The sequence below is a fragment of the Rhinolophus sinicus genome, chromosome 1 (assembly GCF_057876585.1).
Source record: "Rhinolophus sinicus isolate RSI-liver-muscle chromosome 1, RSI-T2T, whole genome shotgun sequence".
Taxonomy (NCBI): Eukaryota; Metazoa; Chordata; class Mammalia; order Chiroptera; family Rhinolophidae; genus Rhinolophus; species Rhinolophus sinicus.
Window position 1 is genome coordinate 111,722,383 of NC_142501.1, and position 26,774 is coordinate 111,749,156.

At 38.5% G+C, this 26,774-nt stretch overlaps 1 protein-coding gene across 2 annotated transcripts; it reads left to right on the forward strand.

The window, feature by feature from the left end:
• Nucleotides 1–286: 286 nt before the first annotated feature.
• Nucleotides 287–25,100, forward strand: SEC61A2 (SEC61 translocon subunit alpha 2). 2 transcript variants are annotated; one of them, XM_019710264.3, is made up of 12 exons: nt 288–442; nt 2,718–2,785; nt 4,116–4,181; nt 9,368–9,446; nt 10,419–10,550; nt 10,674–10,783; nt 15,022–15,175; nt 16,148–16,308; nt 16,827–17,024; nt 20,897–21,088; nt 21,572–21,648; nt 23,999–25,100. In XM_019710264.3, the coding sequence occupies exons 1-12, from the start codon at nt 436–438 to the stop codon at nt 24,183–24,185; spliced, it is 1,431 nt and encodes a 476-aa protein (XP_019565823.1). In that variant the 5' UTR covers nt 288–435; the 3' UTR covers nt 24,186–25,100. The 2 variants fall into 2 exon arrangements, with proteins under 2 accessions (XP_074181075.1, XP_019565823.1); XM_074324974.2 differs by lacking the exons at nt 10,674–10,783; nt 15,022–15,175 and having other exon boundaries at nt 287–442.
• Nucleotides 25,101–26,774: the final 1,674 nt, after the last annotated feature.

Sequence of the window (26,774 nt, forward strand, 5' to 3'; positions counted from 1 at the left end):
GGCGCAGTCTCATGCCTCGGGAACGGAACCCTGGGCCTCTGCTCCTTCGCCCAGGGTCCCGGGTCGAACGTGGCTGTCTAGGGAATCGCCACTGCTAGACACTGAGCTCGGAGACGTGCTCAGAGAGCAACAGTCCCAACCGCCTAGGCCTCTCAGGCTGTGCCAAAAGCCCGAGCCCGGCCTCAGCACGCCGGTCTGAGCGCCGGCGGTGGCCATGGCAACGCGGCTGACGTCAGTTGCGCTGCCAGCCAACCGCTAGTGTCTCGTCAGGGGGCGGGGCCACGCGGCCGGGCACGCAGTCCACGTGATCCTAGGCGGAGCCTGCGCGCAGCCGGCTGGATCGCGTCGGAAGCGGGCACAGAGGCCCGAGCCGCGGGACCCAAGCAGAGGCAGCGTGAGACCGCTGTGCCCTGCCGAGCCGCAGCAGCCGCCGCCATGGGCAGTGAGTCGTGGCGGCTGGAGCCGGACTCTCGCCGGGGGCGCGCGGGGTGCAGGCGGTGGGGTGGGGGCCCGCATGGGGTCTCTCAGCCGAAGGTCTGGGGAGGCGCGGCCCGCTGCAGAGGGTGCGGGTTGGAGGCCTCTGCCCGGGCTCCTCCGGCAGTGCGAGGCCTTGCCCGGGCCGGCTGCGGGGACCGGGACCTGGAGGCCCGCAGGTTGCACTCCGGGTGGCCAGGCGCGGAGGACGGCGCGGGAAGGCCATTGGTTTTGGGGGTGGAGAGTTAGGGAACCGAGAGAAACCTAGCCACTTTGAATTTTTCAGAAGCTTAAGAAACTCATGTTTTTATTCCCCAAATCACTCTTCCTTGGCGTGTTGTGATGAATAAAGCTCCCAACTTGTTTAGTTTTTAGGAAAGTGATGCATGGCATGTGTTTTAGGAGAGGAAAGAGAGCGATTGGTAGAAGAGCGTTTTCCTTAAAAATTTCATTTCAGTCATTCCGTAGCGTTTAAAAAAACCTCACTGTGTAAGGTTATATATGCCTTAAGGATAAGACCTTGTGTTATGGGTTCCTTTGAGGGCCCTCTCCTAAACACTCAATACGAGGTATATTCACGTATGTGCTTACATAGCTGTTTGGATGATTGTAGGATGAATGGGTGACTGCACACCCAAGCTCTTCACCCATTGGCCAACTAGTGGGCTTTTGGGGGAAACTAGAAAGGAGGTGGAGGAGACCCTGGCCTTGAATTTACAATTTGAAGGATAAATTTCTGCAACACAAGAGTAGATATGTAGCAGACAAAAGCGTTGTTTGAGCATGGATACACTCCAGCAGAGGTGATCGTGAAATGTCAAGAAATCTGGGAGGGGGGCTTGGATTGAGGTGGGAAGGAGAAAGGAATAAAGGGACTACAAGAAGTCTCCTGATACGATTGCTATTTGTTTTGCATTAGAGATGAATGCTTTTGTAATTCAAATTTACTTTCCAAATGGTCCAAAATAGTCCTTGGGTTACAAACATCTGCCCATGAGAATTTGTGAATTCTTCTATCAAACATCCGTGAGTGCCATCATTTTGAGAGGTTTTCTAAAAAGTTGACTTTTGGCCACCTCTGGAAGTTTAATTACTTGTCAGTTCTAAAACAATTTCGTGGTGTTAGTATACAGAATCCAGGGTTTGTAGGGGTAAATGATCATAGCTAATAGCTGGTTGTGGCCTCTTGTGTTTCTGCACATGGCAGATGCTGGCAGAGACGGAAGTTTGAGAGATTATCTTCATCCTCTAGTTCTTTGGCTGACCTTGACTTCAGCCATGCCAGAAGATGGTGTTCATCCTTAATGAACCTTGGTTTATCTTATTTTTATATATTAGAAGAGTAGTCTAGGAAAACCTTACTGTCTAATGAAATTGTCATTCTTGTGGCTGATTATTAGACACAAGCAAGTCCTTTGAGATCACTATGTGGGAAAGCAAGCAGTGAATAGTGACTAATGAGATGAAGCAGAAGTTATCAGCAAAGGCGATTCATTGATCCCCCACACTTACTCATTGCATGAGCATCGTTCAGTTTTAAGTCATTTCTGCTGTCTCAGCCCATTTCCTGTTGTACTTTCCTCCTCTGATAGCTCCTGTTTTCTTCTTGAATGCATTGTGTTGTGGATACCATAATAGGCTGCATTTGCTCTATGTTGATGTAGCGGTTCTCATTGAAATATTCCTTTGTCTGTGTATAAAAGGATTGGATACAAGTGAGGAAGCAAAATCATGGTAAAGGATACTTCCCTATTTCCCCGAAAATACGACCTAGCTGGATAATCAGCTGTAATGCATCTTTTGGAGCAAAAATTAATATAAGACCTTGTGTTATATTATATTGATATTATATTTCATATTGTGTTATATTATATTGTATTATACCTGGTCTTATATTACATAAGACCGGATCGTATCGTAAAATAAAACCAGGTCTTATATTAATTTTTGCTCCAAAAGACGCATTAGAGCTGATTGTCCAGCTAGGTTGTATTTTCGGGGAAACACGGTTGTATTACTTGTCTTTTATTGACAAAGCCCATAAACCTTTTGGATTCTTTGTCCCTTGAATTACTTCTCTTTGTATATTTGAAATGGAGAGCATTATGATAAAATTTTGGAGTGGGGAAGGGGTGGATTGCCATTAAAAGTTAGAGAACATTTGTATTTGATGCTGTAAAAAAATATATCATTTTTAAAAACTTTGTAATAGGGACATTTATTCTTTTTTTTTTTTTTAACAGTCAAATTTTTAGAAGTTATCAAACCTTTCTGTGCGGTATTACCAGAAATTCAGAAACCTGAAAGGAAGGTAAGTATAATATTTTAGTAATACAGATGGTACCTAAAGAACTTTACTAAACCACCAAGGTTGATTTAGTTTCCCCAACCCTGTTTTGGTTGTAATTGGAAAAATATTGCCTGCTGCTCCTCCTTGCAGGAGGCACAAAGTGAATAAAATCAGTGTAGACCCATTTAAATCTTGGTAGGGTATCTTGTGGTTTCAAAAATAACTATTCTTAGCGTTAGGAATAGAGACAGTGGAAATGTAATGGCTATATGGGATGTCAGAGGGGTAGTAGATTGGGGTAGGGGGTGTTATCACTTTGTGAGGGATATAAATGATAAATGTCTAACTATTACATTGTTTTGTATACCTGAAACTAAAAGAAATAAATAAAAATATTATTTGCATTGAAAAAAAAAACAAAAAACTGTTCTTTACGTTCTAACATTTCCAAGCCAAGTTTTCTTTGGCCTGTGTGTTAGATAAGATACGGTGTTTTCCTACCTATAGTGACCTTTATAATTCCTGTAGTTGGGGTGTGCGCGGTTCTTGCTAATGATGTGATCCACTGCACTAGGATTGACCCTATCTGCTGGGTCGGTTTGGATGAGTACAACCATTTTACAAAAATGAGTTGCGGCTGTGCTGGTATATATAGACCTCCCTTTTTTGATTCATTCAATGCACAGAAAAATCACAGAAATGCATATTATGTCTGCATCAAATTGTTCTTCCATCATTATGCACTTCTGGAGCTAAGATATTTAAATTTCAGAAATATTGTTAATTCCAGACTGGCCAGTTCCCAGACATTCCTCTTCTGCTATTTCAGTTTCTCATGAAACTAACAGGCATAGGGACATAGAAAGAGATAAGTAAAAGTTTTGTTAAACTTACTGTTTTATTTAGAAGTATATTTTTTTATTGCTGTTAGATTATAAAAATAGATGTTACAGTTACATGTAAGGTATCCCAAGAAACTCTAGCTTTCCATATGAATGACATATTTATATAATACTACACACAATTCTAGCTTTGCATGATACTGTGTTACCTGAAATGTGGGCATATTGGATCTGTGTCTTGCTTTGCCTCCTTTTCAGTTTCAGTTAACATGGTATAGTGTGATGAGGACTACCTGTTTTTAAATTATTCTTCAAAAAGGTAAGGTTATGTTTAAGAAATGCAGCTGTTTGCTTTAACTGCTGCTAAGGAGGGTGAGAGTGTTTAAAGAGTAAATAATAGGAGCACGTCTTGATGGGGAATGTTGGTTGGCTATGTTTTAATATGGATTTTTGTTTCATACTTGCTTTTTCTTGGTTTTGATTGACCATTCTTTATATTTTGTTGTAAGATCCAGTTTAGGGAGAAGGTACTATGGACTGCTATAACTCTATTCATTTTCTTAGTATGTTGTCAGGTATGTAACCATAGTATTAAATGTCTGTACTCTTATTCTAAAGTTTTGGTTGGTTAAAATTTGATAAACTTATTTTAATTAAAATAATCTATTGAATTATTTTGAGTATTATTACTCTTCTTAATGAGTTGATTGTGAAAATGGTTATCTTGTCCTGTTCTGTATTTATTTTGTTTTAGTAGTGATTTTGAACATTCTTTCTTCTCTTAGTTTTTAGTTAATGATATTTACCCACTGTTTCTGTGAGATTTTTTTTCTTATAGACTTATGACAGTTTTTCTATATAAAAGTGTTATACCTTTCATCTAAACACTGGAAATATTCTTTCCATTTTGTTTGCTTTTTATCATGTTATAAATAGCATGTATTAATTCAAAAGTCCCGAAAACCCAAATTCTAGAATCTAGGGATATACTGTGTTTACGAGGTCTGACAATTAAGTTCGCAAACTCATCCTAGAAAAAGTACAACATAACTCATTGCTTAATATCACTACGGTCACCTTTGAAGTACTTCCCTTGGGAAGCTATGCACCAACGCCAGCACCTAGTCCACTGTTCAGAGCAATTTTGGAACTCTTTCTGGAATGGCCATCAGAGCTGTCTTCGTATTACCCTTGATGTCCTGAATGTCATCAAAATGTCCTCCTTTCAATATTTCCTGTATTTTCGGGTAAAGAAAGAAGTCATTGGGGGCCAGATCAGGTGAGTAGGGAGGGTGTTCCAATACAGTTATTTGTTTGCTGGCTCAAAGCTCCCTCACAGACAGTGCCGTGTGAGCTGGGGCATTGTCATGATGTAAGAGCCATGAATTGTTGGGAAAAAGTTCAGGTCGTCTAACTTTTTCACGCAGCCTTTTCAGCACTTCCAAATAGTAAACTTGGTTAACTGTTTGTCCAGTTGGTACAAATTTATAATGAATAATCCGATATCAAATAATGAATAATTGATACTAAAAAAGTTTAGCAACATTGTTGCAACAAATTTGTGAACTTAATTGTCTGAACTGGTATAAATTAATACATTCCAGTGATGATGCCTTAAAAAATTTCTGCAGAAATTAAGTTCATAAAATGTGAGTTCTTGTCAGAGGGCTGTTGTAAGGATTAAATTAGATAGTTTGGGTGAAAGTTTTTTGAGGATTTTGAAAAGCTATTAAAATACATACACGGAAATTTTAAAAATTATATTAAGCAGTAAAGCAAATTAGGTTCATAACTTGAGGGAAAGCCAAATACATTTTTTTTAAAGAGTGAAACCATTTGATCATTAAAGTATCTTACTATTTATTGTACTTAGTTTATACGGATGGCCAGGCAGAGAGAATTTTTTGAAAATACGGAAGTGTACAAAGAAAAAAAGCATAATCACCCTCATCCTACCATTTACTTTTAACATCTTGGAAATTCCCCTCCCTTCTATTTAGAAAAAAATCAGCTTATGAAGGTATAATTTATGTATGGTAAAGTATCTACCCATTTTTTAAGTGTACATTTCAAAAAGTTTTGATGAATGTATACACCCACGTACCTACAACCTCAGTGTATATAAAACATTTCTGTCACTCCAGAAAGTTCCTGTAACTTGTCTCAGTGACTCCTCACCTCACCTCCAATCCCAGACAACCACTGACCTGCTTTCTGTTTCTGTAATTTGATTCGTCTTTTCTAGAGTTTGATATAAATGGCACCATAGAGTATTTACTCCTTAGTAATTAACCTCATCTGCTTTTTGAGATTCATCCGTGTGGTGGGTATAGCAGTCATTCATCTTTTTTCATTTCTGAGTAATGTTCTACTGTGTAACTGTATCACAGTTTGTTCATCTAGTCACTTGTACATTTGGGTTGTTTCCAGATTTTGGCCATAACAGATAAAGTTGCTGTTAATATTCGTGAACAAGACTTTTTGTAGACATTTGTTTTCATTTCTCTTGAGTGAATTGCTGGGTAAATATATGTTCAGCTTTGTAAGAAACTGTCAAACTCGTTTCCACGTGGTCACCCATTTTTTGTTCCCACAGCCACGTATAGGAGTCCAGTGGCTGTGCATCCTGCCTGCTCTGGGTGTTGTTGAGCATCTTAATATTAGCCATTCCGGGGGGTGTGGTTTTGATTTGCATTGCCCTAAGAAATGATATGGAAGTTTTAGCTTGCATTTTCCCGGTAAATGATATTGAGGCACTTTTTTACGTACCTATTGGCTACTTGTTTATCTTTTGTAAAGTGTCTTTTCAAGTCTTTTGCCCATTTGAAAAAAATTGGATTATTGTCTATTATGGAATTATATACATTTTTAATATTTTCTATATACAGTCCTTTGTCAGATATATGTACTATGAGTACATATATTGCCTCCTAGCTATGGCTTGCCTTTTCATTTTATTAACAATATCTTTTGAAGAGAAGTTTTTAATTTTGATGAAATTTAGATGATTGTTTTCTTTGATGGCTCATAGTTTCTGTTTCCTACCTAAGAAGTTTTTGCCTATTCTAAGGTCGTGAAGATTTTCTCCTGTGTTCTTGTAAAAATTTTATAGTTATAGTTTGTATGTTTTGGTCTATGATCTATTCCAAGTTAATTTTTGTGTCTGGCATGAGGTAAAGTTGGGGTTCACTTTTTTTCTATATGGATAAGCCAGTTGTTGAAAAGGCTATCCTTTTTCTGTTGAATTACCTTGGCATCTTTGTTGAAATCAGTTAACCATATAAGGATGGATCTATTTCTGTACTCTCTGCTGTTTTGATCTCTACATCCATCGTTATGGTAAAACCACATTGCTTTGCTTACTGCAGTTTTATATTACTACTGAGTCCTGTAATCACATTGTAATAGTCCTCCCACTTTGTTCTTCTTTTTCAAAATTCTAGGGTCTTCATATTTGCATATAAATGTTAGAATCAGCTTGTCAGTTTCTGTAAGAAAAACTGGGATTATCATTTGTATTTGAATTTATAGATAAATTTCAAGAGAATTATCATCTTGACAGTAGTGAATTTTTTAATCCAGGGGTGAGCAAAGATTTTTCAGTAAGGGTTAGATAGTAAATATTTTAAGTATGACATTTTTCATGACTATTTCATGCAGTAAATGTATGCATTTTATATTACTTCATTTTATTTTCTCATCGTCTGTTGACATAGTTGCCAAGCTGTGTCTTTTGTCTTTCTCCTGCTTAGGCAGTACAGCCCAGTGCAGGTGATGCATTGATTCTTTTTCCACTGAACCTCAAGTAAGTTTATTTCCCCCTTCCAGCTGCAGTTAAGGGTGTGCTGTCTCCTGGTTGTACCCTGTTTTCTTCAGTTCCAGGGGATGGTAGCAGGTGAGATAAGCTAAGATCAGTGCAGGGAATGCTTGGCTCTGCTCTGTGTTTCTTCGGTTTTTGTTCAGTGCCTTGTGAAGGCTCTCCCCACCTGATTGAGCAGGGCTCTGTTTCATTCCCAACGTCAGAGTAAGACGTCGTCAGTCCCGTCAGAGAGAGCCCCAGGGCCCACTCTCTCATCGTTGCTTCTCACCTGCTGTCTCTGCTCCTCCGCTAGCCAAAGGAGGCGTAATGATAAGGCTCTCTGTGCAACCTGCTCTTCTCCAGCCGGGTTTGGAATGTAGAGGCAGTTCTGAGGGCTGTGCTGCCTTCCCTTTGCGGTGGTTGGGGCAGCTTTGTGCGGAGTCTCTGCTCCTCCATTGTCTGCTGTTCTTCACCCTGGGACCACCCAGTACTTCAAGTTCATCGTCCCTTTTCTTGTTTGGCTGCCTATGGATTTTGTTTTGTCCTTAGTTTTTATAAATTCTTGTTAGCTTTTACTCTTGTTACATGTTGTTAAAAATGTTTTCTTGTATATCAGGGAGGGAAATTCTGTAAATTAATTGCAACTTGCCATCTTAACCCAGAAATATCTTGCTTGGTTTTCGGTTCCTACTTCCTTTGGAAATCCCTTGTGCTAATTTTCTATTTGTCCATCTGATTGGTTCAGGGTTTCCATTAAAGCATGAAATTATTGTTTCCGTGAAGTGCTGTACCAAATTTGTCAAATTGAAACCGGTTTTTATATGTCAGATAGTGCAAAGTCTGAAACTCTGCAGCTGTGACAGTCACGTAGTGCAAAGTCCTATGCCATCCAGCTGCTGTGCGTGGTTCTGCAGTATGGAATTTACTGAGAAGGACAAAATTAGAGACTGAGTTTGATAATCCTGTTGACTACGGGAGGGAGGGAATACCACTGCTTAGGGGAGGCTGGCTGACGTTTTCTTGTTCAGTGTCCCACGTAGCATCTAACCATGGAGGTAATGCCAATCTCTATCAGATGCAGTTAAGGAAAGTCATTTGACTGATTGACCTAGCTCCCATGTAGGGAATGTTGTAACACTTTTACTTTATGCATACTTTCCTTTTTATATACCAGCATTTCTCAACAATGGCAGTAAGTTTTAGGCCCGGTAAGTCTTTGTTGTGGAGCGCTGTCCCTTGCACTGTATGTGTTCAGCGGCGTCTCTGACCTCTACCCATTACATGACTGTAGCGTCTTCCCTCAAGTTGTGACAACCAAAAATGTCTGCAGATATTGCCAGATGTTCCTTGGGGCGCAGAATTGCCCCAGATTGAGAACCACTGTTTTATACTTATATTACAACATAAGTACTTCCTTATACACTTATAAGCTTCATAAGTATAATTTTTAGTGGCTGCATAATATTCCCCTGTATACATCCTCTTTAGTCTTACATTTGGAGCGTGCTCATGGCCATCATTAGTAGCCATAGCTTTGCAGAATTATTCTGTGACTAGGTAGGTATATCCTATAATTCACTGATAGTATTTTTTAAAGTGTGGTAAAACATAAAATTTGCCATCTTTATCGTTTTTAAGTGTGCAGTTCAGCAGTGTTAAGGCTGCTCGTATTGCGCAGGAGTGTTTACTAGTGAAACGCTGTAAGTAATTACTGCTGGTGTTTTTATTTTCATTAAAGAACTTTGCTTTTAAGGTATGCTTCTTTTATTAAAGAACCTGAGAAGTAGCGCTTTTTTTCCTTCACTTTACTGTTTTTTTAATTGTCTTCACTTTATTCTTGCAGGCTTTTTTTTTTTTTTTTTTTTTTTTTTAAGTATTTCAAACATTAAGTGAATGCATTACAAGATAAGTTCAAACTTAATTTGTCTAATGCATTTTTATAAAATACTTTATGTACTGTAGATACCCCTATTTGGAATCATGTCATCTGATTCTGCAGATCCCTTCTACTGGATGAGAGTTATTCTGGCATCCAACAGAGGTATATACTTTTTTCTTTTGCCTCCATACTAGTACTAGACATCAGATAGATCTGAAAATGTGGCAACAACTATTTTTTGACGTCTACAGGGAGGGGGAAGATATGATAAAAGAAACCCATTGTCTGGGAGAAGAGGCCAACATGTAAATAGTTACAAGACCACGTGTTTATTGTAATAATAGAAGTTTATGCAGACAATAGAGGTACAACAGAGAATGAAGCGATTAGCAGTGTCTAGAGCTTTGGTTCTCAACCCTTTTATGGATTTTCTATTTTTTCCATATTTTTCTATTTTCTCATTTTTTTCGTATGTTACTATGTCAAGAACATTTTTCATGCCACTATATATTCTACAACATTATTTTAGATGACTTTCTATTTAATTTTAGATTTTTGCATTAGAAGAGTGACAAATATCCTTAAGTATTATTTTTTTATTAGCTTGATATATAATGTTTGAGCTTTGTATATAATTTTAAATTTTGCATTAAAATAAAATGTTTAGTGTAAGTTTTAAAAATGTTTTGGACTGAAATCTTGAAAGATTGCCCTCAAAGGATTTCTTTAACATTTTAAGTTTAGAATTTATAGAAATTTACATCTTTATGGTATTTATAGTAATTTTTAAAAATTAAATTAATTTTTTTGAGGAGGGCACAGCTCCCAGTGGGCCATGCAGGGGGATCGAACCAGCAAACTTGGTGTTATTAGCACCACACTCTGACCAACTGAGCTAACCAGCCAACCCCGTATTTATAATAATTTTTATTCAATGCATTGTTGCAAGGTTTTGTTAATAAATGAGAGGGCTTTTTTTTTTTTTTTTAAGCAATTAATATTAAAGGAATGAAAATCTGCTTGTTAACATTTAAGCATGAGTTTCAGTAGACCTAATTAAGGATTGGGACACTTCTAAAGTCATTTGCATTGTGTATAGTAAAGATTCTTTCTTTCTTTCTTCTTCCTTTACAGGAACTTTAATGGAATTGGGTATCTCCCCGATTGTAACATCTGGTTTGATTATGCAGTTGTTAGCTGGAGCCAAAATCATTGAAGTTGGAGACACACCCAAAGATAGAGCTCTATTCAATGGAGCCCAGAAACGTGAGCATATTACAATTAAAGAGCCTTTTCTAGGTTTGGGGATTTTGTGGCAGAGATGCTTTTCTGCATTCTTTTATGTCTTTGGTTGTAAGCATGTACTCCTTTTCCCCCAATTTTTGTCAGTATTTGGTATGATCATTACCATTGGGCAAGCCATTGTGTATGTCATGACGGGCATGTATGGGGATCCTGCTGAAATGGGTGCTGGAATCTGTCTCCTTATCATTATTCAGGTAAGAAATCCTATTCTTCATATGCAGATAACAAAGCACTTTGATCCCTTTTTCTAACGATTCTTTAGGTGATTAATATACTCATTGTCTTACTTTTGAATTATTTCATTACAATATTTTGAGTATTGAAGTGACATGTAAATTGTGTTGATGTGAAAATTTTAAATTCTAAATTTTAAATTCTATAACCATACAGCAGCGAGATATAAAGAATTATGGATCGCCTATATTTCATCAGTTCTAAGGAGCATGTATTTTACATTTTGATGTCTCTGCAATCAGGATGTTTGCTTACAGTTGACAGTGTCTTACAGTCACCGTCAGGCAGGTGGCAGTCATGATAGTTGTCATTGCTTGCATATGTGTGTCACCATGGTCATAGCTGTCCATGTCATCATTCCATCAGATGGTTATATGCAGTGTTGATATAACATGTGTTTGACTTCAATTGCTGTTTAAGATGTCTTCTCAAAATCTGCTGTGATTTGTTATTGGAATGAAAAGTTATTGTGTGTACGCAAAGGCACAGAAAAAGCATGATAAACATCTGTGTCTAAGTCGCAAAGAACTTGTTTTATAAGTAGAACATAAAATTTCTTTGTAATAAGTTACGTCAGAGTTTAATTGACAGTATATTTTTCTTTCTTAGTGGTACACAGTATGATGGCTTTAGAAATAACTGGACCATCAACTCTAATGCGTCTTTTGGAGCAAAAATTAATATAAGACCCGGTATTACATTATATTGTATTATATTATATTATATTCTATTACACTATTACATTATATAATATAAGATCCGGTCTTTGTTGTAAAGTCTATTTTGTCTGGTATAAGTATTGCTACCACAGCTTGTTTCCATTTTTATGAAATATCATTTTCCATCCTTTTACTTTCAGTCTGTGGGAGTCTTTTAATCTGAAGTGAGTCTGTTGTAGGGAACATATGTAAGGGTCTTGTTTTCTTATCCATTCAGGTCCCTCCCCCCATTTTTTGATTGGATTATTTAATCAATTTACATTGAAAATGGTTGTTAATAAGTATGTAGCTATTGCCATTTTATTCATAGTCTTGACTTTTTTTTTTTTTTTTTGTCTTTAAGAAGTCCCTCTAAGATTCCTTGTAATACTGGTTTGGTGGTGATGAACTCCTTTAGCTTTTTCTTGTCTGAGAAGCTCTTTCTTTGTCCTTCAATTGTAAATGACAGCCTTGCTGGGTAGAGTAATCTTAGTTGTAGGTCCTTGCTTTCCATCAATATTTACTTTGAATATTTCGTGCCAGTCCCTTCTGGCCTGCAACGTTTCTGTTGAAAAATCAGCTGATAGTCTTATGGGAGCTCCCTTGTAGGTAACTAACTGCTTTTCTCTTGCTGCTTTTAAGATTCTCTTGTCTTTAACCTTTGGCATGTTAATTATGATGTGTCTTGGTGTGGGCCTCTTTGGGATCATCTTGTTTGGGAGCCTCTGCACTTCCTGGGACTGTATATCTATTTCCTTCACAAGATTAGGGAAGTGTTCTTTAAATAGGTTTTCAATTCCTAGCTTTCTTCTCCGTCTGGTACTCCTGTAATGTGAATGTTGGCACACTTGATGTCCCAGAGGCTCCTTAAGCTCTCCTCATTTTTTTTGGATTCTTTTTTCATTTTGCTGTTCTGATTGGGTGTTTTCTGATACTTTATCTTCTAAATTGCTGATTCAGTCCTTTGTTTAACCTACTGTAGATGCCCTGTTATGTATTCTTCATTTCTGTTATTGTATTCTTTATTTCTGACTGGTTCTTTTTTATATTTTCTGTCTCCATTTTTATGTTTCCTATCTCTTTGTTGAAGTTCTCCCTCAGATCTTTGAGCATCCTTACAACTACCGTTTAGAACTCTGCATCTGGTAGATTACTTGTCTCCACCTTTGTTCAGTTCTTTTTCTGGAGTTTTGTTCTGTTCTTTTACATGGACATGTTTTTTTGTCTCCCCATCTTGGCTGCCTCCCTGTGTTTGTTTCTATGTATTACGTAAGGCTGTTATTCCTCCTGGTCTTAGTAGAGTGGCCTTATGTAGCAGGTGTGCTATGGGGTTCAGTAGTGCAGTCTCTCTGGTCACCTGAGCCTGGTAATCCAGGTGTGTCCTTTGTGTGGGTTGTGTGTGCCCCCTGTTGTAGTTGAGCCTTGGTTGCTGTTTGCACTTCAGTGGGAGGGATTGACACTCGGACTGTTCGGTTGTGAGGACTAGCCATGAGTGCAGTGGAGGAGTTGTGGTGCAGGGGCTGATCTTACAGAGCAGGATCTGCCTCAGCAGGGCTCTGGTGCCTGCGCAATCTGCCCCTTGGGTGTGTCATCCTTGGAGGCTGCTGGGTGATGCTGCAGCTCATTTGGAAGCTCTTCGCTGGGGGGTCCAGCCCCAGTGCCACCTGGGAGGGGACCCACTGCAGGTCAAGTTCAGCCACAGCCTGTGCCCCTCCTCGGGCCATCTGGCAGGAGCCACAAAGCAATCTGCAGATGGCTGCCACCTGTGCCATGCTTGTAAATGCTTTGAGAGGCCAAGCTTCAAACCAAGGCCAGCTGCCACTAGTGCCAGGCTTAAGGCTGCTCAGTAAGTGGTATAGGACATGCTGAAGCCATGATGCTGCTTGTTTGGTTTCCATGAAACTTTGAGAGACCTTAGTAAAATCTGCAGCATGAGCCAAGGAAGGTGGTTTGTCAGAAAAAGCCACTGGAAGTGGCTTGCGTGTGCCTGAAAATTGGGTGGGGCAGGGTCTCGAATCACTAGGGCATGGTGAGTGAACAGTGTTAGCTAGCTTGATGGAGACACATATGGCAGCTGCCTGCATCTGTATACTGGGAAGGGGGTGCTCAACAAAGAAACAGTGGCCTCCACCAGCTCCCCTGTCCAGGAGAAAGCTGCCCCTCCAGCCCCCGTCCTGAAGCCAGACAATTCAGTTCCCTGCTGTATGTCCCTGTTGCCTCTCCAGCTGCTGCCCCAGTGCTGGAGCTCATAGTGAGTGATTCCATTGGTGGGTAAGTCCATGCGCAGTCCCTTTAAGAGGAGTGCCTGGGACTTCCACTGTCCACTATCTCACTCAGCCACAATTCTCTGCTGGTTTTCACAGCCAAAAATTATGGGGACTTCTCTCCCCGGTACTGGAACCCTGGGCAGGGGAGGGACTGGGACCCCTCCCTCGCTCCTCCACGTGGTGGGAAGGGACCTCTGCAGCAGCGATAGCCCTCCTGATTTTTCATGGTCACACATGTGGGTGTGGGAGCAGCCCTTTCCATGTCTCTGCCCCTCCTACCAGCCTTGAGGTGGCTTCTTCTGCATGTGCTTAGTTGTAGGGCTTCAATTCAGCAAGATTTTAGGAGATTCTCAATGACCGTTGTTTTGTAGTTTAGTTGTAATCTTGATGTGGTCATGAGTGAAGGTAAGCACAGCGTTTACCTACTGCACCATCTTGACCCGAACTTCAGCTAGGGCTTGTTTTTAACTGATGCATGCTTTTACAGAGAAATGTCATCTCCAAGAGGAAAATTAAGAATTTTCAATTTCATATAAATTCAAGTTAGTATATTTTCATTTTTAAAAAAAATTAGGAGCTTAATGAACCTGGTGAACTCTTCACTATCTTCAAATTTACATTCAATCTTGACACTATATGTATAGAATGCATTTTTATATTGTTATAATCTATGTACATATTAATTTGTACTCTAATTTTTTATTCTACAGCTATTATATATAATATACACATAAAATATGTACAATATTATATATAATGCTTAAAAAATGTATCAACATAGTTTGCATACTTTTCCTTTCTTGGCAATATGCATTCGCATCTTGTTATTATACCATAATTCATTTGGCCTTTCACTTACTTGCAGGTATTTGGGATTTGTTCAGTTTCTTGCTGTCATAAATTCTACAACTGTGAACATTTTTGTTTTAGTGTTCTTTCCAATAAGCCTTATTTAACATTGTAAGGGAAATTGTTCAGTGATGTATAAGTCTATTTTAATAAAGTTGAAATGTCTGCTCTATAACATAGCAATATTTCCAATCGTCTGATTTTCAGAATTTGCTGCTGACTAAACTAAAGCAGGTTAAAAGACGCAGAGTCATAGTAGTGATATTGCACCAGTTAGGTTTGAATGTCAGAAATGCCCATACTTTGAAAGTAGCTAGTGGTGCTCGTCTTCCCCCTTCTTGAGTTTTTTCTTGCTTCCGCTTACTTGCATTTCTTTCCCCACAGTTGTTTGTTGCTGGTTTGATTGTGCTGCTGTTAGATGAGCTGCTACAGAAGGGTTACGGCCTGGGGTCTGGTATTTCCCTCTTTATTGCCACCAACATCTGTGAAACCATTGTCTGGAAGGCCTTTAGTCCCACTACCATTAACACTGGCAGAGGTACATGGCACAGTGACTGTGACTGCACGAGTGTTGCTGGGTGTGTGCGACTGTTCCTAACACGTAACAGCAGTATGTGCCTGTAGACATCCTTTCTGGCGGTCCTAGTGCAACTGATGCTGTTGTTCAAAAATTAATAAGCAGAAATTTGTGGAGTATGAAATATTACTTCAAAAAGAATGATATCTAAATGTTAGCCTTTACTCATTCAAAATGTCAGTGGTTGCAAACAGATTTTAAAAATTTTATGTGCTGACATCATTGCTGCAGAAGTCATTGATTTGACCGATTTCAGCATTCCTAGGGGGATCAAAAGGTAGTGGATTAAGATTTTTCAGACTGTTATTTTTTTTTGTATCATTAGGGAGCACTAATGCTTTTGCTGCTATTCTACTTGCCTTGGTAATAGCACCTAAATTTTGAAATATTTTATATTTTTATTCTGTCTTTGCCCTTACCCATCTCCACTTCTCTCAAATGGCATCCTAGATTTGGTTAACATCTAAACTGATCCCAGCCTTAAGAAAATAGCAACAATGGTTTTTTAATGCTTTTGATTACATAAACTTGAAGGCAAGCTTGATAGAGGAACATGTATATTTTAAATCTGACCTCTTTATTCTGCTTTGCTGCTGCTACCCCGCCCTCGCCCCCCATATTCTCCTCCCTTCTCTAAAGTAAAGGAGAGGCAAAGCATTATGAACTAAATATTTGCTTTGGTTTATTCTACTTTGGCTGTTTTCATCAAGAATAGTCTCTTGAGAAAACTTCAAATTTATGCTAAAAAGATACACTTTGCCTCAACGATCTGAATATTAGAAGCTCCACACTTGGCTATATCATAAAGTAAACATTGATGAATTATTTTGACTCATTTTCTGCTGTTCACTGGGGTTTCAAAGTTATTTGTTTTGACCTTTGGGACAACTTTGGATGATGCGTCTGTAGTTAATTTCTCTCTTGGTTTCTCAGGTACCGAGTTTGAGGGTGCAGTTATAGCTCTCTTTCATTTACTGGCCACCAGGACAGACAAAGTCCGAGCATTGAGGGAGGCGTTCTATCGTCAGAACTTGCCCAATCTCATGAACCTGATCGCTACTGTGTTTGTGTTTGCTGTTGTTATATATTTTCAGGTAAGTGCTCTGTTTGCTTAGGTAAGTGGGATGTGGGCTTTTATTTTCCTCTTAAAAAGAAATGACATTTGAAATGTTAGTATCTGATAAGTCAGTATTTAAAAATCTAGTCAAGCAAATAATTCCATTCTTTATTTTCTTAAAAATAATTCCATTCTTTGGGGCGGCCGGTTAGCTCAGTTGGTTAGGACACTGTGCTCTTAGCAAGGTTGCCGATTCTATCCCCACATGGGCCACTGTGAGCTGTGCCCTCCACAACTAGACTGAAACAACTCTTTGACTTGGAGCTGATGGGTCCTGGAAAAACACACTTAAAAAAGTAATTATTCCATTCTTTAGAACGAGGTGCAAATAAAATTAGGATGAAAATGAAATAGAAAAGGTTTCCTATTTGTGTGTCTCTGCATAGAAGAGAAAGTTTCATTAGCATTATCTTTTCTTAATCCTACTGTTACTGTTTTGGTTCTTTGTGTTCTTTATGTGATAACGTACAGTTACTCTTAATTTTCACTTTTTAGGGATTTCGTGTTGACTTGCCCATTAAGTCAGCCCGATACCGAGGACAGTACAGTAGCTATCCCATCAAGCTCTTCTACACCTCGAACATTCCCATCATTCTTCAGTCGGCCTTAGTGTCAAACTTGTATGTGATTTCCCAGATGCTGTCTGTTCGATTTAGTGGCAACTTTTTAGTTAATTTACTAGGACAGTGGGCGGTGAGTATTTTATTTATTCTGTTTAAATTCATTGTAATTTGCATTTCATGGTTACATTTTTAACTGAAAGAGATGAGCCATAATTGCAGCAGTTGCTGTAACATTTTCAGATTCACTTACAGAGTTTATAAATTATTTGGAAGAATTGATGTGTTGTAAAACTAAGATTGACCAGGTACTTTTTATTATTATTTTCCTGTGTAGGAAGCATTTTTACGTCTCATTTGAATGATCCCTTAGGCTTAAATCACTGTTGCACTCATGAAAGTGATTCCCTGTTTTGTAATCTCACTCCACTATTGTCTAGAATAATGTTTTTTAAAAAGCAGCTATTTGCTGATAATATATAGGATACTAAAATCATCCTTTCCTGTTTTCCCCCATTTTTCATGGCCTAAATGGCAATAAAATGGTTTGTGATTAACTGGGCTGGAGACAGGCATGTAATTACTAGTCTGAAGAGAGAACAGAGTTGCTAGAAATAGAATCCAGTCAAGTCTGACTGCCACTTACAGATCCTCTTCCTCAGAGCTTCTTCTAGAGCCATCCGGCCACATTGTTATTGAAGTGTTATTGTAGGATTGGATTTTGATCGGTTTAAATTCTGTCATCTAAATTTCCCCCCACCTAAAACTATAGAGAGTATTTTCCCCCTTAAAAGTATAGAATTAAAAAAGATTAAGATCCTTTATTCCTTTGTAGAGTATGTAATTCTAGAATTTGTATTCCACTAAAGAATATTACGTTTTTACAGTTATTGTTCCTACAGTATGGTGCTTATTCTGTGCATTTATCTTAATATGGTGTCTTTTGCATTATAAGTTATAGTAACTGATACCTTTGTGCTTTTACTGAAGGTCTTTTTTTTTTTAATTTAAAATTTAACAGGATAAGACAGTGACTCGTGAATGTTAGTTGGAGGAAATAGAATTCCCTTTGTAATACTCCTTTCTACTCTTTTCCTTTTATAGTAAAACAATTTTTTTTTCAATTACAGTTGACATACAATGTTAACATTAGTCTCAAGTACACAGCGTAGTGATTAGACATTTATATAACTTATGAAGTGACCACCCCCCCAATTAGTCTAGTACCCACCTGGCACCACAGATAGTTATCACAATATTATGGACTATATTCTCTGTGCTGTACTTTACTTCCCTGTGACTGTTTTGTAACTACCAATTTGTACTTCTTAATCCCTTCCCAATTTTCACCCTGACCTCCAAACAGCTTTCCATCTGGCAGCCATTAGTTCTCTGTATGTATGAGTCTGTTTCTGTTTTGTTTGTTCATTTATTTTGTTTTTGTTCCACATATAAGTGAAATCATATGGTATTTGTCTTTCTCTGTCTGGCTTATTTCATTTAGCATAATACCCTCTAGGTCCATCCATGTTTCAGATGGCAAGATTTCATTCTTTTTTTATGGCAGAGTAATAGTTCATTGTATATATGTACCACATCTTCATCCATTCATCTTATGATTTGAGCATTTAATCCACTTACATTTAAAGTAATTATTGATAGATACATAGTTACTGCCATTTATTCATTGTCTTCTGTTTTTGTAGTTCTCTGTTCCTTTCTAGCGCTTTTATAGGATGATGACTTTCTATAGTGTTGGATTTGGAGTCCTTGCTCTTCATTTCTTGTATGTGTTGTAGATTTTTGGTATGTGGTTAATATGTGTTTCATATACACCAAGGTATGTTTGTAGCAGTTTATTTTAAGTTGATTTTCGCTTAAGTTCGAACACATTCTAAAATCACTACCATTTTTACTCAACCTTTCCATGTTTATGTTTTTGTCATTATTTTTTACTTCTGTGCATATGTGCTTGCGTGTATTCCTTAATTTACTGTTGTAATTAATTACACATGATCTTCCTACTTTTGCCTTTTAACCTTTGTACTATATATAGTGTTGGTTGATCTACGACTTTTATTATGAGTTTGCCTTTGTCAGTGAGAATTTTTTTCTTTGAGATATTTTCTTACACATATATATATATATTTCTTCTTCTTCTTCTTCTTCTTCTTAAAGAAGTCCCTTTAACATTTCTTGTAATAGTGGTTTGGTTGTGATGAAGTCCTTTAGCTTTTCTTGATCTGGTAAACTCTTGCTGGGTAGAGTACTCTTGGTTGCAGGTCTTTGATTTTCATCACTTTGAACACTTCATGTGAATCCCTCTGGCCTGCAAAGTTTCTGTTGAGAAATCAGCTGACAGTCTAATGGGGGCTCCCTTGTAGGTAACTGCTTTTCTCTTGTTGCCTTTAAGATTCTCTCTTTGTCTTTAACCTTTGGCATGTTAATTATGGTGTATGTTGTCATGGGCCTCTTGGCATCATCTTATTTGGGACTCTGCACTTCCTGGGCTTGTATGTCTATTTCCTTTGCCAAGTTAGGAAAGTTTTTGGTCATTATTTCTCAAATAGGTTCTCAATCCCTTGCTCCCTGTCTTCTCCTTCTGGTACCCCTAGGACGCAAATGTTGTTACACTTGATGTTCTCTTAAACTGTTCTCATTTATTTTTATTTTCTTCTTTTTGGTGTCCTGATTGGGTGTATTCTGCTACCTTATCTTCCAAATTGCTGATTCAGTCGTCTGCTTTATCTAATCTGTTGATTTTATCTTATGTAGTCTTCATTTAAGTTATTCTTCATTTCTGATTGGTTCTTTTTTGTTTTCTATCTCCTTTTTTGTGTTTCCTATCTCTTTTTTGAAGTTCTCACTGAGATCACGTAGTCTTCCCCTAAGTTCATTGAGCATCCTTATAACCAGTGTTTGGAACTCTGCATCTAATAGGTTGCTTGCCTTCATTTTGTTTAGTTCTTTTTCTAAAGTTTTGTCCTGTTCTTTCCTCTGGGACATGTTTCTTTGTCTTCTCGTTTTGGCTGCCTCCCTGTGTTCATTTCTATATATTAGGTATATCTGCCTCCTTTTCCATTCATGTAACAGAAATTTGATTACGGGTGATGAGGGGAGGAAGCTTTGTCTTCCCTCATGAGCTAATAGTCCAGTAATTATCACTATAATAATTTCAAAGTAATAAATGCATTGAATTGTTGTATGGAGTATGTTGTGATCTTGACTGAGATTCTTTTTAATGAGAGAATTATTGGGAAATTGAATTTGTCTATAAAGAGTGCTTTTGATTTGCGAATAGTAATTCTAGCGGCCCAGTAAAGGAATCATTTGGAAATTGTAAATTCATGAATCAGATATTTTAATCATTGCAACCTGTAATTGCTTTTCCGTAGCCTGTATCCCAAATTTTTATTTAATATGACCAAATGCATGCTGTTTCCATTTCTGTTACTATAAAAATTCTTAAATATTTGTGTGGATAAAAATCCCATTATAAATATTTATTAAAGACTCTTCCTTTTAATATACAAAAAAAAAAATAAAGTTTAGGCAGTGAGTTGTTAGACTTCTGTCACTATTTCAGTTGACTGCATTCTTAATTGAATACTTTGAAATGAAAGAATCATGTGTAAGGGTCTTAATATGTTGCATACACTAATATATTTCAGAAAATTTCATATTCTAAACGTAATCAGAGATCGACTATAAATGTAATCATGTTCGTATCTTCAGTAAGAGAAGGAAGAGTCTTACTGATGTATTTTAAAATCTCTCTTCTGTTAATAATCTATTCACATCTTTATGTAAGACATGCTCACTATATAGTTTTGAAGGAGTGAAGATATTAGATACCAAAGCAAATCCTTTAGTTATATAGAGTCATTAGCTGTAGATGCTTTGAGCTTAAAACATTGTCATAATTTTTTAGCAGTTTGAAAAGTTAAAAAATGTGTGCTTGACCAATTAGTTTGGCCATTTGTCCTTTTCATTCTTGTTCTGTAGGATGTCAGCGGCGGAGGCCCTGCCCGCTCGTACCCAGTGGGAGGCCTTTGTTACTACCTGTCTCCTCCCGAGTCCATGGGTGCTATATTTGAGGATCCCGTCCACGTAGTTGTGTATATCATCTTCATGCTGGGGTCATGTGCTTTCTTTTCTAAGACGTGGATAGAGGTGTCTGGTTCCTCAGCCAAAGATGTAAGTATTTGGTTTATTTGAAAAATAAAAATTTATAATTTTTAGGTGTCAAAGTGGTAATTGATACACTCTTAATTACTTTTGTAATTTAAACTTTAATTCAAAGATTCTTAATGAGTTATGTTACCCCAGGGGGTTAAAAATTGGTTCCTGGAGGTGAAACATTTATAGATTTTACAGTGGCTTGTGACCCTCCAAAGCTCAACTCTAACCGACAAAATCTTATTCCTTAGTACGTATTTAATTTTCTTGAGGGATGTGATAATAAAAAGGACCTGGAAAAGCTGGTTTAGTGTATGGGTAACGGAGCTATGCAGTATTGTGGCCTCAGTGGCCTCAGGTTTAATGGGAATGTGACAGTACCTGCTTCAGGTTTCCGTCTCTTACTTGTTAGTGTGTGCAAAGCACTTTACACATAACCTGGTAGATAGTGAACAGTGAGAAGTTAGAGTTTGATTTTAAAACTTGTTTTTCTCCTGGCAGGTAGCTAAACAGCTTAAGGAACAGCAAATGGTAATGAGGGGCCACCGAGATACTTCTATGGTTCACGAGCTTAATAGGTAAGGTCATTAGATTTAATCCATGGGGGGACACATGTACGCATGTACTCAGTTCTTTCATTTATTGGCAGATATTATTCTTTGTTTACATTCAGATGTGAAGCATTTCTCTTCTACTTCACACCAAAAGACCAAAATTTAACATAAAACTTTATTGTTCTCCACATCAAAATGACACCTTAATTATTTTAATTGAAACTGCGTTCTCTTCACTGCTTGGCCAAGCGTTAAAATGGACATAGGAGGTTCTCGTCGTTGGCTGGCTGTACATAAAATCACCTGGGAACTTAGAAGAAACACTGATGTCCCACCTCCAGAAATTGTGATTTATTTGGTCTGGAGTGGGTCCTAGGCATCAGTTTTATTTATTTTTTAATTGGGGAATATTGGGGAACAGTGTGTTTCTCCAGGGCCCATCAGCTCCAAGTCATTGTCCTTCAGTCTAGTTGTGGAGGGTGCAGCTCAGCTCCAAGTCCAGTTGCCGTTTTCAATCTTTAGTTGCAGGGGGTGCAGCCCACCATCCCATGCGGGAATTGAACTGGCAACCTTGTTGTTGAGAGCCTGCGCTCTAACCAGCTGAGCCATGTGGCCACCCATCAGTTGTTTGTTTTTTGGTAACAGTTTTATTGAGGTGTAATCCACATACCATGTAATTCACTCATTTGAAGTATATGGTTTAGTGGTTTTTTAAAGTATATTCAGAGTGTGTAATCATTACAACCTAATTTTAAAAACATCACCCGGAAAGAAACCTTGTACCCATTAGTTATTCCCCATTTCTACCCCACTCTCCCATCCCTCCAGCCCCAGGCAACATGTTTTTACCTTCTATCTATAGATTTGCCTGTTCTGGACATTTCATATACGTGGAATCATAATATGTGATCTTTTGTGAGTAGCTTGTTTTGCTTAGCATAGTGTTTTCAGGTTTCATCCATTATTTGTGAATATTCCATTGTACGGATATACCCCATTTTTTATCCATTCGTCAGTTGATGGAAATTTGGGTTGTTTCCACTTTTTGTCCATCATGAATAATGCTGTTATGAGCATGCTTGTCTAAGGTTTGTGTGGACATGTTTTCATTTCTCTAGGAGTGGAGTTGTTGTCATGTAGTCACTGTTTAACATGTTGAGAAACTGCCACACTGTCTTCCAGAGTGGCTGTACCATTCTGCATCCCCACCAACAGGCTGAGGTCCAACTGGTGTACGTCCTGCCCAGCACCAGATTTTGCTTTTAGATTAGCATAAAGCCACCTAGAGGGGATAAAGTGTTATCTCATTGTGGTTTTGATTTGCTTTGCTTTTCCCTGGTGAGTAATGATGTTGAACATTTTTCATGTTCATCAGCCATGTGTGTATTGTTTGGAGAAATGTATTCAATTTTAATTGGGTTGTTTCTTGTTACTGAGTTGTAATGTTTTTAAAAAGTGTTTTGGATATGTCTGTTGTGAGGTACATCCTTTGCTAGTCTTCTGTGTCATTTTTTGCGTTGTCTGTTCACTTTCTTGATGGTATCATTTGATGCACAAATTTTTAAGTGAAATTCAGTGTTATCTGTTTCATCTTTGGATGGTTTGTGCTGTTTTTGGTGTTGTATCGAAGAAACCATTTCCTAACCCAAGGTCACAAAGACTTACTCGTTTTCCCTTAGGAGTCTCAGCTCTTACATTTAACTCTGTCATCCTGAGATAAATTTTGTGTTTGGTGTGAGATAGGGGTCCAGATGCCTTCTTTCACATGTGGATATTGAATTGTCCCATAATCGTTTGTTTCAAAGGCATTAGTATTTATTTAAATTTTATTTATTGGGAACACATTGCAGAGAATAGTATAATGAATCTCCACGCACCCAAGCATATCCAGCTTCAGTAGCTATCATTCTTTCATTTACCACCTCCCCCAATCTTTTTTTCCCCCTTCTTTCTAGAATGTTTTAAATACAATCCCATTATTTTTAACAGTTCTCCAGGTGAGTCTAATGTGCAGCCAAGGTTGAGTTACTGTTGGAAGAGAACCATCCAAATCTTTCACATAAATTTAATACTTAGGAATCATTTTGAAATTCACTCACCTAGAAGAGGGAGCTAAAGGTTAGCTATCGATTTAAAAAATACAACATTTTAACACCAAATCTCACTTGAGGATTCTAATCTGCCATCAAAATCATGTACTGCTGTGGCTATTTCCTGGTCTCTCAAAATCAGGAGTCAACTCATTCTTTTCATCAACATGTAACCGCTGTGAACAGTCCTTGCTTGGTACTGCCCGTTCCATGGGGGTTAGATCGTTACACTGGGCACCTGGCTGCTTCCATCCCGTGCGTCCTGACTCGGCTTTGTCTTCTAGGTACATCCCCACTGCGGCGGCGTTCGGAGGGCTGTGCATCGGCGCGCTGTCCGTGTTGGCTGACTTCCTCGGGGCCATTGGCTCCGGCACCGGGATTCTGCTCGCAGTCACTATTATTTATCAGTATTTTGAAATATTTGTTAAGGAACAGGCTGAAGTGGGCGGGATGGGGGCTTTGTTTTTCTGAATGTTCCCGTATTTCTTTTTGTGTGTGTGCAAGGGAAAACATCTCGACGTTCTTGTCAAATGCTGGTTCCCCTTTCCTCCCCACTTTGTTTTCAAGTGCTAACTGCCCCATTTCTGAAATGGGCACCGAGATACGCCTGTGTGCAGCATTTAGTACCAGCTGCCTTAAAACTCAAGTTTACATTATTCGTTAGAAAACGTACATGTAGTGTCGCCTGTGATGCTGGAAACCAGTGTACCCGCCTTGCCGTGTTCAGTTGTGACGGTGAGATGGTGACGTGGCTCACTTTTGCACACAACATTCAAAACACTCAGTATTCCCCCCACTTGTTCAAAAATAAATGTAGTTCAGATTGCCACTTTCCAGTATTTTGGGGGTTATTTAATGAGTTCTGGAACATTTATATCTAATCTATATTTTAGATATAATTACTTTTTATACTTTTTAAACTCATAGTATCCACGTTCCCACCCTCCTTCCCCATCCCTCCCTTTATTCGTACCTTCTCAAAGCAGCCACTCAGCCTGATGGGCACGTCAAACTTCCGAGTTCCTTCTGTCCCTACACACAACTTAGAATTACTCTTCCTGTTTTCCATCCCTTTCTTCCCAGTGACAGCACGGTCGCTGCTGTTTTTACATGTTGGCTATGCCTTCGAATTCCAAGTCACTTGAGAATGCTTTTAAGATACTATGCCCCAGTTTTGTTTTTTTTCTCTTAAATCCCTAAAGCAAAGATCTAATTCTCAAGCGATGTCTGTAGCTCAGTGGGGGTGAACAATGAGTAATTCATGCTAGGAATCTGTGTACGTTATTGTACTTTATAGCAGCAACATGAGTGTAAACAGTAGACAATAAACTTTAATACAACTGTTTCAGTTGTGTTGGAAAAATAAAAAATCTGGTATTAAATGCATTGTACAGGTGTTTTGTCGGTTTATTGTATTAATCATATAAAATCCATCCTGAGATGCTTATTGCAAGTGGTCACATTTAATTAGTTTAGTGTTTGATCCTAAAATACTGAGGGATAAGTGACCAACGTAAGGTTACTCAGTTATGTGACTAACATTTGGAAACAACAGGAAAAGAGTGGTCTCAGACAATATCCCAGTCTCCATTTGAAATAGCAGTTCTTTGTCAATAAACAATAATGCATGTACTTTAAAAAATGATTAAGTATGTGCATTACTGTCCAAAAAGAGAAAAAACTTAAGTTTTGAAAGACATCCTTTTTAGAAGTACGGTTTTCCACTGTTATTTACCTTCTTTGTAAGTGCAGGAAAGGTATCCTGTTTCACATAGGATCACAGCCAAATAACGACGGGCAAGGCATATAAAGTGCAGGCAGTCAGGACTGTAAGGACGGTCACCCGAGAACACCTCTAAGGGCTGGAGACCATTGTTCCCATAGAAATAGGGGCCCAGGGGTACAGCTGATTTTCCCCCCAAAAGGAGGTTAAAAAATAAGTTTTTATAGGCAACCTTCAACTTTTAAATGCCGACATATTAACAGTGTCAGCCGATGAAAATGTCCAGCCAGTTCTCAAACTAATTTCCAAAGCATAGCCTTTGGTATATTTATAGATAACATAAATGGCATAAGGGGTATATTCTAGGATTTAGGTATCACTTCCAAATTGCACTCTTAGGAAGAGAAAAAAGCAGCAGGGACAGGTAGGGGTTACAAATCTCTCCATCAGTTAAGAGGTCTCTCAGTTCCCATAGGGAGTGGCTTTAGAAGAGCTGGAGAGACTGCTGGAGTCTATTTTACATATGCCTTGTCTCTTCTGATTTTGAAGGATAGTAACAAGGGAAATTATAGCACTTGGTCCTTAAGTGCTCAGGGAAAAGGATTAAGAGCTCTGGAGACTTATGACTATGACTCCCATGTTTGAAAATAAGGATTTTATAAAAGGGGTTAGAGGCACAGGGAAGGCTACTATTAGAGCAAGTAGTTGAGGCTTAATTTTCACAATATTTATGGGGAGAGTACACTTGATCTCTGCAGATCTGTTTCCGTAATTCTTTCTGTACTTGTTTAAGAAGTACAATATAAAGATTTTATATTTTTGCTCATAAAAATATCTCTAGAAAAGACAGCGACCCTGTGGACAAATGAGCTATATTGCAGCATTTTAGCATTAGTACGCCAATCATTACCTTGGTTCTATGGGGCCTGGCTTGACCCCTGGGTTCAGGGCTGGAATCATGACTTAGGGCTGGCCAATGAGAATCATCCTGAGACTTCTGTCAGGGGCTAAGCTGAAAAGGCTCTGATCCTGGAGCTGCTGGAGGCCATAAAAGGCAACCCAAGAGCCAAGGTCAGTCAAGAGGTAAGATGGCGGCCCACTAACCCTGGTAGACCTTTTGGATGACGGGCTTTAGGGAGGCATGGGCCAGAAACAATCCCATTTTTTCCTTTAGTTTTTATTGTGTTTCTGGTACTTGCTAACCTTGCTGGCTTACACTCATGGTTTTTAACCCCAAGACAGGGATACCCCAAACCGTGTAAGTCTTATTACTATGCATTTGCCTTTTAGAAACTTCAAGTACTTTTTAGTTTAGATAAGGATAGGAAACAAGATTC